Source organism: Ceratotherium simum, chromosome 10 (assembly GCF_057802395.1).
Source record: "Ceratotherium simum simum isolate JZ-2026a chromosome 10, ASM5780239v1, whole genome shotgun sequence".
Classification (NCBI taxonomy): domain Eukaryota; kingdom Metazoa; phylum Chordata; class Mammalia; order Perissodactyla; family Rhinocerotidae; genus Ceratotherium; species Ceratotherium simum.
This window is the reverse complement of record NC_141909.1, coordinates 56,941,300-56,956,137: the sequence shown is the minus strand read 5'-3', so window position 1 is coordinate 56,956,137 and position 14,838 is coordinate 56,941,300. Positions and strand designations below refer to the sequence as shown.

The 14,838-nt window shown below is 36.0% G+C and overlaps 1 protein-coding gene across 1 annotated transcript in view; it reads right to left on the bottom strand.

Annotated features, from left to right (window-relative positions):
* The window catches only part of GTF2F2 (general transcription factor IIF subunit 2), a 138,817-nt gene that overhangs the window by 49,478 nt on the left and 74,501 nt on the right, over nucleotides 1-14,838 (bottom strand). The window contains exon 5 of the mRNA XM_004433636.3: nucleotides 7,259-7,340. Within this exon, the coding sequence (XP_004433693.1) occupies nucleotides 7,259-7,340 (82 nt within the window). The remainder of the gene's footprint in view (nucleotides 1-7,258; nucleotides 7,341-14,838) is intronic.

Here is a 14,838-nt window from a genome sequence, read left to right as displayed (position 1 = left end):
GACACATTTATTGGTTCAGAGAGACTCGGAACCCATGTTGGCCTGCTGAAGGAAATGAAGGGTTCTGTTTAATAGTTGGTTGAAGACAAGGTCACTTAACTCCTGGGGCTCCATATGAATAAAGAGGTAGATAATCCTGGGAGCTGCAGGTAGCCATCTCGCTACCAGGAGAAAAGACAGTCTGAGGATAGTCAAGCTGGAGAAAGACAGACCCAAGAAAATTAGAAAAAGAGCTAGAGCACTGATGACACTGAGAACTTCTACATAAAGCCATAGCTAATGCCCACAATACCAGTGGATTCGATTTATGTGAGTCAATGAATTTTATTTTTTAGACAGTTTGCGTTGGATTTTCTGATACCTGCAAGTGAAAGCATCCTAACTGATACAAGCGTATTAACCATTAACCTCAACATGTGCCAAAAACTCTGTTTCAAATAAGATTACTAGAAAACTAAAATCCAATACTACATTTCTCTGATCATAAAATAATCTTTATGGAATTTTGAGTTACTGCTATGACCTCAAGTTTTATTGAGGATTAATAGAAAAATGTTTTTCTATAAAACTATTTTATTCATTTTGCTCTTTAATAAACTTTATATAAAAATTTACATGAAAACATTAACACAGCACTATTACATGCTCAACTTTGTGTGGCTACTGGGAAGCACACAACAGTTTATGTTCAGTCATAGCAGTCTGCTCTAGTCTAGAATTTCTAGCATACATTTCCTAACCACCAGTACTTTCACTATTTGACTCATCTTTTAGATCTCATTTTAAAAGGTTAGTATTTTAGTGTATCCAAGCTATTCATAACAAGGGTGATCTTACATCCCAGTTAATCTGGAACAGTTTTACACTGTTGTTTCAGTGTGGCATCCACTCTGGTTAGTGCCTGCTTTCGTTTTCAAAAGTATCTGTTTTGAAAAACAAATTACATGATTACCCTATTTATAATTCATCTTGTACTTCGTTAAACATAAAGAGACATAGCTATAAGGTAATTATCCTAATATTTAAGAAAGATCACTTATAAAAATAATTATTCTTTATGAAATTTACATTGGAGAAGAGTCAAAATTACAAGTACTAAATATATTCAAATATTAGTTTAAATGTGGTGAGAAGAAAATGCTTCAGTGTTGTTATTGTGTTAAGCAAAAATTTTATTTGCAGAGACTTCTTTCGGCATAAATCTAGTTCACCCACATGAATCACATCACCCATAAATTACGTAAAGATCTACTGAATGAGAAGGTCCTTTTCCTCTTCCCTTATAATAAGACATTTTAAGACATCTTTTACCATAATATGAGACATCAGGAATCTAGGCAGGTACAGCATGGTAACCCCTCCCCAGGAAAGAATGTGAATCAAAACTTGCTTCCTACTGTCTGGTATCTTAGAATAGAAAAGATTCTGATTTTTCTCTTCTCCACCCCTCCACAGCCAATGTTCTGTTCCCAAAGAGAAAGGCTTTTTTCTCAGGTTTTTGAAGAAAATCCACAAACACCAAAAGAATTAAAAATAAAAACTTTTGAGACAACTATTTTTAGATGAGTTGGTGACATGAACATACAGAATTTAAAAAGCCATATATTTTCTTTTTACTATGACTTTCCTACAAGGAAACACGTTAGGATGATTGTTTTATATTTATGTCCCTTTAGATTTAAAAAAGTACAATATGAATTATAAACAGGGTGACTATATAATTTATCATTTGACTATTAAGGAAAAACTCAAGATGCTTAAATAAAGTTACACTTAATAAAACAACACAAATTAAATAAACTTTAATTAGTAAATCAGATATGAGCTGATAGTAAATACACTTACATTTACCAATTCAAAATAAATTTCCTCCTAATAAAATACCATTCAGATCCACCCAAATTTATGTCAAATAGAGAAAGTAAGATAGAAGCAGTAGAATTTTTTTCCTTTTGTTTTTTAGGTTTTCTCGGTGGCTAAATGGATTCTTGCAGGATTTTATATTATATGATAGGATTAGACAAAAGAAGATTACAGCACAGGATTCATTTCTTTCTTGGCCTGAATTTCATTGACTTAAGGGCTTACATATTTCTCGGGTTTACTGCAATACTAATTTCCACCTTTATCTAAATAAATGACAATCTTACAAACTAACAGAATCTTACATTTGATTAATATGGCAGTTATAATTCTTATAACATTTGGCTAATTTATCAGCTAAAATTTAATAGCAGAGACCTATAATAAGAATTTATTACTAAAACTAAATTCCCACTAAAGTAACACTGATCATTCTTAAAGAGTATTATTTATAAACATAAAATACACTTTGTAATATACCCATTTATGTTACTAAGAGTGTAGTTCAGTGGCCATTTGCTAAAATATAATATAGTAAAAACTCACAGATTAAAGGACAAAAACTCACTTGATTTAAGGAAAGAAAGGTCTTCTTTGATAAAAAAACGGTTTTCTTTTTCTTCTAGTCCTCTGTAAACAGAAGACTACTCAATTCTTCCTTGGTATTTTGAACAACTTTTTTATTGTTGATGAAACATTTCTATATTTGTTTTATAATCACTTTCACCTTCTCAAAGCAAGATATGTGTGTGTGCGTGCGGACATATGTATGTGTAATTGAACTGAAAAATCAAGTTCAGGTTTCAAGTGAAGTTCTGAGTAAAAAAAATTAAAGAAGCTGAATGCTGTTGATTCTTATGTTTCTGTACCTAGTTTTGCCATTCCTTTCTATTTCAATCCATTTCAACTCAACAAATACTTTTGGATATTTATTATCTGTAACGCACTATGCTACGTGCTGAGAATACAAAAAGGAAGGGAGAGAGAGAGAGTAAAAAAGAAAGAAGGAAGAAAAATAAAACTCATAGTCCCTGTTCTTATGAAGTTCATAATCTTGTAGAAGATGCAACTATGTACACCTAAACGGTAGAAAACGGACATTTATATATACCACTAAAGAAGAATAAACAAGTATGGGGGAATGTAGAAAAGGAGATGGCAGATCCTAACTGGAGTGGGGAGTGGAAGCTATAAAAAGATTTCACTGAGTAAGTGACACCTGGGTTGGTTTTAAAGGCTCAGAAGGATCTTGGCAGAAGGCAGATAAGGCATTCTAGGCAGAAGATGCAGCACGTAACAAAGGCCTAAGACGTAAAAGTACCTACACATCTGGAATAACAACTTGTAGTGCAATATAACTATCTCATGTCTATGTAAAGGAGAGTAGCTGAAAATGAGAAAAGCGAGACAAGAGCCAGATTATCAAAACACTCTAATGTCATTAAGGAGTAGGTAGTCAGAAACAGGCTGTGAAAAACTTGGAGCATATGTGTGAAATATCTAGGTATAGGATGTCTCAAGTACCGAATTGCCAATTCTGTTCTCAAACACTTCTAGTTTGATGTCACCTACATCCGGAAATCTGCCTTTCCTTTTTATATCAACATCACCACCACATTTCTATTCCTCCCCCTACTATATTGTCAGGAAATAGATTTTTTAGACAATCCTGTGTGTGTGTGTGTGTGTGTGTCTGTGTGTGTGTTTCCTCAGGTTCAAAGACTGTAGACTCTCTGGAGCAAGAACAGTATCTAGTGAATTTTTTTTAATTGAGTCTTACCTAAGTGATCACAGTAGGCATTCAAAAATGTTGAATAATGACAAGCAAAATACACGAGATACCACTTATGACTTAGATTACCTTCCTGTTTTGATAATTTACCCATTGGTACTCTTCTTGCAGGTTAAGTACTTTCTGCTTCTTTAAGTTTTCATGTAAATTGTCAAGCAGGATTTTGATTAAAATGGACATGGGGACAAGAACTCCCCGATCCCTCTCCCTTTGTCAGTGTAAACTGTCCTGTGCAATGCACAAGATGGTATGGAGCCAATCTGGGGATTCACAGCAGGAAGTGCGCCCAGGCCACAACACAACAGCCACCGCCATCAGTCTGGTCCTAGAGAAATTCCCTGTCCCACAACCACTGAAATTTGAGATGAGTTCATCAAGTCCTATCGACTCTTCCTCCATATATCCTCAAAACCTGGTCTCTCATCTCCCCTCTGACTAGAACCACTTTTTTTGGTCATTCAGACATTTTGTACCTGGGTTATTACATCAGCCTCTAGCTTCTCTCCCTGCTTTCAGTCTTTATACTATGGCCAGAATGACCTAGCTAAAATACACATCCCTTCGCCTTCCAGCCAGCTTAAAATTCTTCAGTCCCTCCCTAATAGCTATAGCACACAAAGTCCAAATGTCTTACTATAGCATATAAGACTCTATAACAAGTAACTTAACAAGTATATAAGATTCTTTAACATTTCTAACATTATCTCCTGCCATTCATTCACTCAACAAACATTTATTGACTACCTACTCCACGTTATAAACCATTCTAGACACCTGGGCTGTGTGTGTGTATGTGAGTGAAAAAATAGGCACATGCAAAAAAAAAAACAAAGCAAGAAACAAACCATGGGAGCTTAACCTGCACCAGGGCAAAGTTGGCAATGAATATAGGTAAGCAAATTACATAGTATATTAGAAGGTGATATATGCTATGAAGAAAAAACAAGTATAGAAGGAAGTAGGGTGGTCACAGTTGGCCTTATTGAAAAAGTAGATTTTGAGAAGAGACTTGGCAAAGGTGAGGAGGTGAGCCATGCAATTATCTGGAGAAAGCATGCTCCAGGCAGAAAAGACTATCCAGTGCAAAGGTCCTAATATGGAAGTGTGCCTGGAGTGCTCGTGAACTGTTAGGATATCATTATGTTTGGGGCAGAGTGAATGAGGGGGAGGGAAGAAGGAGATGAGGATGGGGAGAACAGGAAGGCAGTTGTAGGAGGATCATGTAGGCCCCCTGTAGACAACTATAAGGACTTGGATTTTATTCCGAGTAATACAGGAAGCATAGCTAGTGACATGCGAGCAGAGGAATGCCATGATTTGACAGATTTTAAAAGAACTTCTCTGGCCACTGTGCTAACAACAGACTACAGTGGGGCAAGGGTGGAAGGAGGAACTCTGCTAGGAGGCTGCTGCAGTGATCCAGGTGAGAAATAATGGCAGATCATGTGGGTGGTGAGAAAAGGTCAGACGTAGATGTGTAATATTTTGAAGGTATGGGTCAATAAGATTTTTCTGACACATTGGATGTGGAGTGTGAGAGAAGAGTCAAGAATGTAACCAAGGTTTTTGGACTGAGAAAATGGGAAGACAGAGTTGGCAGTAGCTCACATAAGAAAGACTTACTGGTGGAGCAGGTTTTGGGGGAAAGACTGGGAGTTCGGTTTTTGACATATCTGAAACGTCTGTTGGACATTCAACCAGGCTTTTGGATATATAAGTTGGGAGTTCAAAAGAGAGGTCTGGGCTGGAGCTTCTGTCTGTTCTGCCTCAAATAAATCCTGCATTCCAGGCTTGCAGAACTACACGCAGGTCCCTAATGTCTTCCCCAAGTCTTTGTACCTGCACGTCTCTCTCTTTAGAGTGTTCTTACTCCTGTCTTTTTCCACATAGTCAAAAAAATCTCAGCCTTCAAGACTTACATCATGTAGCATCTATTTTATGAAACTCACATAATATCATTTCCTGAATCACCCTGTTTCTTCAAGTCACTTAAGTAACTGAAATATGTAATGGCTGGTCTTTTAGCATACTCCAAAGGCTAAACAATTTTAACCTCTTTTTTGGTAAGAAAAAAGCAGCCATTTCATAAACACAGTAGGTGACTTGCCTGATCTCATCATCAGAAATCTTCAGAAACCTTTAAAGAAAATTAAGACCACAGAAAAAGATCTTGGCAAGCATCTCAGTAACCAGATTTTGTATTTTCCAATTTCAGTAGTTATTTGAAGAAGATAAATCTTCAAAAAGACTTGTATTATGCAATAAACTTTATAGACAAAGAGAGAAACATCTTCTGCCTGTGTTTCAAAGTTATTTTCTGTTATAAAATTTTTGATTGTCATCCTTTTACTTGCCCTGGGGACGCATTTAAATTAGAGGAATTATTGGACAAGAAAATCAATCTCTTTGTTTCATTCCCGAAAGACAGACTCTAATCTAATTGAGAAAAGGGGAAAAATTAAAAAGATGATGTGAAATTTAGAGATGATCTAGCTCAACCAGCCTCTTTTATAGATGAGAACACTGATATGCAGAGGCTGCTACTACCACTTGAACAGTGTGTTCTCAACTTCCAGTTCTGTGTAGCTACATTCTGTTACAATGTCAGCTCTACCAAGGCAAAGATTTTTGCTGTTTTGTTCACTATTTCACACATTAAGTGCTGAATGAAGGAACGAACTTCTAATTCTAAACTACATGGGGTTGAAATACATTCAATATAAACTATAAAACAAGTATAATACATTTTTCAGGGTTTAAAAAATTGTTGACTCTTTGAAAGTCATAAAATTTGGAGTATCAAGAATTTGCAATCATCTGTAAATATTAATTACAAAATGTTAACCACATATAAAAGTGGGAGAGGGGGAACCCTGAAGCAAACTCTCTAACAAGGTAATAAGTTTATAACAAGTTCTCCGTACATCAAGAGGAAAGGATGATATTCTAGCAACTATACTTGCTTTATACAGTACAGTATTTTAGTTACATATTCATTATGGGAAAATTATAGTCTCTGAAAATAAAATAGTACTAACATCACTGAATCAAGATTTATAAGGGCAACTAGAAAAAGAAGTTTTAAAAGTTTGATTTCAGGTTATATTAACACAGTAGCTTAAAATATCCCAAATAAACAGCCCAAGTTGTGAAAGTTTCCTTGCTAAAGAAACTTTTACTTGGATTCTTTTTTAATTGAAGTATAATTGACATATATTAGTTTCAGGTGTACAACATAATAATTCAATAATTATTTACACTGAGAAATGATCACCACAATAAGTCTACTTAACATTTGTCACCATACATAGTTACAACACTTTTTTTCTTGTGATCAGAACTTTTAAGATCTATCCTCTTAGCAACTTTCAAATATGCAATACAGCATAATTAACTATACCATGCTGTACAATATATCCCCGGGACTTATTTATTTTATAACTGCAAGTTTGTTCTTACTTGGTTTTAAAATCAAACAGCCTTTGAAGAAAATATTTGCAACAATAACCTTAATTTTCATGCAATCAACAGGCAATCTAATATATGTATTTCGATCCCAAAAAAGAAATATCAGGTATTATTTTAAAGTTAAAAAACACCAACCTCTTTAATCTCATGTAGTTTTCACTGGCAGCAGGTCGGCATTCAGCTCTTTGTACCACTATTCCTTCCAATGAAAGCTTATCTTGAATGGAAAGAAAAAAAATAAACAAATGTATTCAGAGATAACATGTATCATTTTCAAGATTGTATTTTGACACACTAACCACAGTAATAATGATTACAATCAAATATAGTAAAAAAAATCAAGGAAACAAAAGGAATACTTTTAAGTTTATAGTAGTATCCTTGGTCAGAATAAATAAAGAACGAACCTTATTCTCGGCTAGTAAAAAACTGGGCTCCTGTCAGGTTTGTTTATTGAGCTGCCGCAGCCCCTTGCCAACAATAGCTTTTGTACACTTAGCTCTTTCTAAAGAGAGTGGCTTAAAAGAGCATAAAAACAAATTTAAAAAATTTGAAGTGTGTGGAGGCTATATCATCTTTGACAGAGAATTAACTTCTGAAAACACAGCTAATCTAAACCACTAAATCACACACACACACACACGCAAATAAAATTCTAGAATACACTGTGACTAGAACAGCTAGCCTAGAAAATACTGTGAAACTGGGCAGGTTATTGTTTAAGTTATACTGTGTACCAGCAGTTCTGCCTGCCAGCTGCTCTCACTTCCATTTTCCAGGAGAATTATTAATTTGGGTGTGTCCAAATTAGAGCTTTAACTCCTATGAATATTTATCCAAACAGAAGGGCAATTTTTCCTACCATTAGTAAGAATTCTTACAGTGACTCTGACACAAAATTCAACAGAAACAGAAAAGGGAAACAAAAGCTAGCACCTACTGCGTGCCTACCAGGCACCAAGCATTGTGGTAAAGTCACTTTACAGACTTTATCTTATTTGATAATACATATACGACTGTCCACGGTGGCACCAGCTTTACTAAAGTCTGGAAATATACGACTATGGTTAGGAATAGTTATGGTTCAGTCATATTGCCGTGAGAATTCACCCAGGTTTTGAGAAGAGATTCAGGGATTCCTCTGGCTCATCAGCAATGCATTTACGATTCATCACTTCAGGGTGAATGACTTCATGCATTCCACTAACATTAACTAAATGCCTACTATGTGAAGGGTACCATCTAGGCATTGTTGAATCAATGATGATTAAGATACAGTACTATCTTCAAGAAGCATACAGTTCACTGGGGGAGACAGATAAACTGACCAAAACGTAAGAGTGCAGATAGAACCATGCCTACATGATTTACACTAGAAAATCTTTCTTATGGTGACCTTTCTTGATGTTATCTCCAAAACCTAGAGGACTCCTTATTGTAGCCCCTAAGTACCAACTGTGAACACACTGTGTAATTCAATAGTTCAAGGGTCTCTCAATGCAAATATGCAACAAATCTCAAGTATAGGCTACCAGATGACTGGAAAGAGCAATGATGAGAAGCATGCTTACCTTATACCAAAATATACCAGGAAGGAAAGAATTAAAAGGCCATAAATATTTATATTAAATTTAAGTTTAAACATCTAAAAATAATTTCCTCTCATTAGTGAATTTAGTAAGATTTAGACTAAAATTTGAATTTTCTTATAGTAAAAGCAAATCTTATATTCAAGTTTGCCTCTCCACTGAAGCTGAGAGTTCTATCTAGAAAAATACTTGTCATAACAATAGCAAGATTTGGGAAATTTTCATGTATAAAGTACCTTAAATACATGAGAAAAGTCTGCTATTGAAAAATAAATTAATCCTTTTTTAAAAACAAAATAAATCTAGAATACCATCTCTGATAATAATTTAGTTATATATCCATGTGTTTACTAATGCTGAATACTAAAAGAGTTACCTTTTAACACCACCTGTGAATGTCCCCCACTTATTTGGCAGTACCTACTCCAGTGGGCAAGCTGAATTTATTTTTTAGTTCAAGTTTTCTGCTGTCAAGGTCTCCATGTAACACCTGAAAGGGTAAGCAGCAGCCAAGCACCTGTCCATTTCAACTTGGTCACCACGCGCATCACTATTCTTCAATCAAGGTTACTCAAATAAAGCAATAAAATTCACTTCCCCAAACCATAATTTTCTGTCCATCATATCCTTTTTTCAAGCCTAAAATAGCTTTCAAATGCTTCTCAAGTAAAAGGAAAAGTCTTAATCAACAGCAATGAATTTTTCTACCAGTTGGTTCTCTTAAATAACCCCACATCTCTGTTCACTTGTTCCCCCTTCTCTTAAAGAAATTTTGAAAAGCCAATTTACTTATGATACAGCCCCTAAGCAAGATTTAAAGCCTTTGCACACTTATTGAAGCCTCACAGGAACATGTTTTCATTTTCTCTCCACTAAACCACGCTCCTTTTCTTCTTCAAAACATTGCTTAAGCTTTCAAGGAAAGGTATTAAATATTACATTCTATTTTTAAAGCATTTGAAAGCACCCACTTGCACACCACTGCTGTTAATTATAGATCACATTCATTAATACAGGAACCCTTACTTAAAACTACTTTTTTGGACCAGTTGGAAAGACCATAAATACTTGAAAAATAATCCTTTTTTTTGCTCATACCATTTATCAAATATTTACTAAGTACCTTTTATGTAAAAGATAATGCAAGAAGACATCAGGAATAACAAAGATAAATGAAACATGGCTCCTGCCCTCAAGCAGCACAGTCTGGTATTTATGCGGGTTTTAGCTATTGATATTTACCATATTAGAAACTAAAACTGAGAAATGTTTTAGAAAATCAGAGTGAGAAAGGCAAAAAGACTTGGTATTATTATGAAAACAGTTTTGGGGCCGGCCCAGCGGCGCAAGCGGTTAAGTGTGCATGCTCCACTGCAGCGGCCCAGGGTTCGCGGGTTAGGATCCCGGGGGCGCACCGACGCACTGCTTGTCAAGCCATGCTGTGGTGGCGTGCCATATAAAGTGGAGGAAGATGGGCATGGATGTTAGCCCAGAGCCAGTCTTCCTCAGCAAAAAGAGGAGGATTGGCAGATGTTAGCTCAGGGCTGATCTTCCTCAGAAAAAAAAAAAAAGAAAGAAAGAAAATAGTTTTGATTTTACAGACCCCTTGAAAGGACCTCAGGGATCCCTCTACCCAGTGGTTTCCAGATCACATTTTGAGAGCTGCTGGTCTAGCAGGATGATAAGACAGGCATATAAATCATTTTAATACACTAGAAACACTTTTGACAGATCTCCACTTAACCCCTTCTAGATTACCAAGGCTCTCAATTCTCCTCTTTTAAATACAGTGACAGATGCCTACAGCTTGCTATATGCTAGTGGGTAGTAGGTTAATCTCTAGTACTCCCACACACTTCTGCTCAAACCATGCTAGAACTTGTTTATGCTAGTTTTACTTTGTTAGTAATTATGCAATTTGATAATATATTGCATAATCCCATTAATTATAAGTATGGAGGACGGAGGTTTAACATAGGAGTTAAACCTATGAAAACTAGGTTTAATGTTTTGGTAAGACTTGATATAAAGGTAAGTTGCTAAAAAAACTGTCAGGGCTGGCCCCATGGCCTAGTGGTTAAGTTCGGCACACTCCGCTTCGGCAGCTTTAGTTCCCTGGGCACAGACCTATACCACTCGTCGGCGGTCATGCTGTGGCGGTGACCCACATACAAAATAGAGGAAGACTGGCAATAGATGTTAGCTCAGGGTGAATCTTCCTCAGCAAAAAAAAACTACTGTCAAATTAGGTATTGGAGAGACAACTGGAGATTAGAAGAAACATAAAAGCCTAGAAGGATTCTGCATTCATATTGTTTCACAGCATCTAAATTCTTGCTCCTTTTTAAAGAAACCAAAATTGAAAATCTAAACTAAATTATAGGTTTTTCACAAGAAAGAGAAAGCAGATGGCTCAATCAGCATCCTACACTCAAAGCAAAAGCCTTGTCCTACATGTACATTGATAACAATGTACCTTTATAAGTTTTAAGACAAAATGTTTAAGGCAGTAGGAATCCATATTGATACTATTTTATGACTCCCTACCTTTGAATCTAACTGACTACTGGTCTTTCCAAATGGGCTGTGGGATTTTACAGTACAAAGCACAACTTAAGGTTTATAAGGGTTATAAGACAGAGACATACACAGAGTATTGGGATTAACACACACAAAGAGATTATGTCTAGCTGTGGATCGAGAAGAGCTTTGATAGCGAAAGCAATGTTTGTGGTGGACTTTGAAAAATGGGTAGGATTTACACCAGGCGATGAGGCAGAAGGGCACTGAAGGTGGCGGGGAGACAGCGTCAGCAATGGCTTTCATGTCCTCTCTCTCTCTTTCTCTCTCTCATTTGGAATTTTAAACTAAGGGACCCACACCAGAATCACTGGAAGGACAGACATGGTCATGAAACAGCACTCTGAAGAGAAGCCACATAAGTTCATCCAACTAAAAGCCTTGGAATGGCTTAGTTCCAATCTTTCCCTAAGCCTGGCCATTTGTTCAACTCTTTTTTGGATTCTGGGAAATACTCTAGGATCCTTTCTAAATTTTCTCCTCCTCCCCCCCCCCATTTTTTTTCTAGATTGGTTTACTTATTGATTTCTGCCACTTGTAACCAAAAGAATCTTATTAAGTATGAACACACAACTTTGGTTATAGTATTTTAATTTATCTATATCCTGCCACCTAGTTTCAGAAAAAATTTTAAAGATTAAGTACACAAAGCACATCCTATGAAAAGAATCCAAGAGTTGTTCTTCTGATTTTGCCACTAAGCAGTCTTATTTTGGAGAAATTACTTCACATTTCTGGGCCTCAGCATCTATATAATGAAGTCACTGAAATCTCTGAGATCTCTTCTACCTCTCTTTTACTAAAACAAAATAAAAACTGGCCTTCCCTTCCAATTGGGAATGTTTTATGATTTCATTAGTGTTTACTTCATTTGCTCTAATACTTTTTAAAGATCTAGATATAATTAAATTTTCTTTGAGTTATAAATTAGAGAAAAACTGTTTCTCAGAACAACAAAATGTTGAGACGCTGGCTAAAACGTGAAAATATACAAACTTATAAACTGGACTTTCTACTCTTTATCTCAACTTGAGATATACTCTGCGTTGAAGAACTCAAGAGAAATAACTGACTGGCACTTTTTACAAGTTAAGGGCATGCCTAGTTTGAACAAGTTAAAGTAATAAGTAAGCAGGAGGGGTGCTTATTAGCATTGGCATGTAAGTAATGAGAGCAGGTATGTAAGGAAGATGTTAGGCATCAGGAAGTTATAGGTATTCATTTCCACAAGACTACTCTGGATCCAGTTCAATGTGGTGGCCTTTAAGAGCACTTGCAACTGAAGTTAAAACACAAACAAGCGGGCTACAACAAAGATTTTGCACTGATCCATGAGACTTTGAAGCTACTTTCCTGATTCTTACTTACATCACATCTGTGTCTATCCTCTCTGGAAAAGGAATGAAGAAATAATATTTCCACAGAGCGGGTGCATTTAAAAGGTAAACCATTTTTAATATTCCTACTAGTCTCCATTCTTCTCATTTAAAATTTCTTCCTGGCAGTATTTTCTCTATGGTTCACAGTTAAGGCCTATTAATACAAGCTACTTGGCATCTTAACAAACCAGTTAGGCAAACTTATAAGCCCTATATTATTAAGAAGGAGATACGTAATTCTATTCAAATTTGCGAATTGATGTCCTGATCTCTATTTAATCTTCAGGAATATTAGGAATAAAAGATCATGCTCAGATTTCAGTAAACCTACAGAGTTAGCATTCATTTACCTCAAAACAAATGAGCAATCATATAAGTACTCCCCAAAATTGTCTGTGTGTAATATGTTTTCTTATAATGATATTCAAATTACAAATATGTCTAATGTGCTGGGAATTCCCAATTTTAAACCAAATACTGAAATCATAATTTGAGGACTAGACTTAGGATTTAGAACACATCTCAACTTCCTTACTCATGGTACTGCTCTTCAACTTTTCCTCTATGGACTGGGAGAAAGAAGGCTGTATGTATATTCCTACATAAGATACGCTGTAATGCTGATCAAAGAGTATCTGTGAATAATAAGACTGGTTGCCCAGAAGTAGAAACGAAAGTGGAGGCCTTAAATGTGCAAAGGAGTTTGGATTGTTCTATGAGCCACAGAAGCCATAACAAACTTTTTTTGTGTGTGTGTGAGGAGGACTAGCCCTGAGCTAACATCTGATGCCAATCCTCCCCTTTTTTCTTGAGGAAGACTGGCCCTGGGCTAACATCCGTGCCCATCTTCCTCTACTTTATATGGGACGCCACCACAGCATGGCTTAACAAGCGGTACGTGGGTGCACACCCGGGATCTGAACCTGCAAACCCCGGGTCGCCGCAGCAGAGTGCGCGCGCCTAACTGCTGTGCCACCGGGCGGCCCCGCCATAACAAACTTTTGATCAATGAATTAATTAGTGAATGAGCATTTTAAAAACAAACATTTGTATGTGTTAATGTTTACAAAGCAAGTTCACAAGTTATCATTCCTCCTACATTTTCACACTATAGTCTCCTTTTTGCTTGTTACATCACATATATAATTTATCAATATAAAAACCTCTTAAATACAGATGTGGGCATTATGTTGTGATGATGTATAAACAGATATAATCCCTAATCTCAAAACTACTTTCAAGAAGAAGAGGGTGAATAAAACCCAGAAGTAAAATACAGCTTTATTAAAAACATCAAATAACGCTATGTTGTAACAATAAATGAAAAGGAGCAGGAAAATCATAGTACAGTAGTCGCCTTATCTGTAGGGAATTTGTTCCAAGAACCCCAGTGGATGCCCCAAACCACAGATAGTACCAAATACTATATATACTATGGTTTTTCCTATATATACATATCTATGATAGAGTTTAATTTATAAATTAGACACAGTAAGAGATTAACAGCAATAACTAATGATAAAATAGAAAAATTATAACAATATATTGTAATAAAAATTACCATAGATCTTAGCACTCTCAGCCTACGATTTTTTTTCTTTATTTATTCAGTGGAGAATTTTTAGCTTTTCACTTAAAGGAAGCACTTTAAGGCTTCTCTTTGGCATATCAGAATTGCCAGCATCACTACCTTTGTGCTTTGAAGCAATTACTAAGTAAAATAAGGGTTACTTGAACAAAAGCACTGGGATACCTCAACAGTCCATCTGATAACCAAGACGGCTACTAAGTGACTAATGGGTAGCAAGTAGCTTACACAGCATAGATGTGCTGGACAAAGGGATGATTCACGGCCCAGGCGGGATGGAGCAGGAAGGCTTGAGAATTCATCATGCTACTCAGAATGGTGGGCAATTTAAAACCTATGAATTGTTTGTTTCTGGAATGTTCCAGTTAACATTTTCAGACCGAGGCTGACCATAGGTAACAAATCGTGGAAAGCAAAACTATGGATAAGGGAGACTACTGTACTATAATAGTTTGTTTTAGTTAAACCTTCATCAAAGGGCGCAGGCCAGCTTTGGCTGCTGCACTTGAAATCAGAGAGAATTCAAAAACAACAGCAAAAGTGATTAAATGGATAGAAAAACAAATTCTTCCAGAAAAG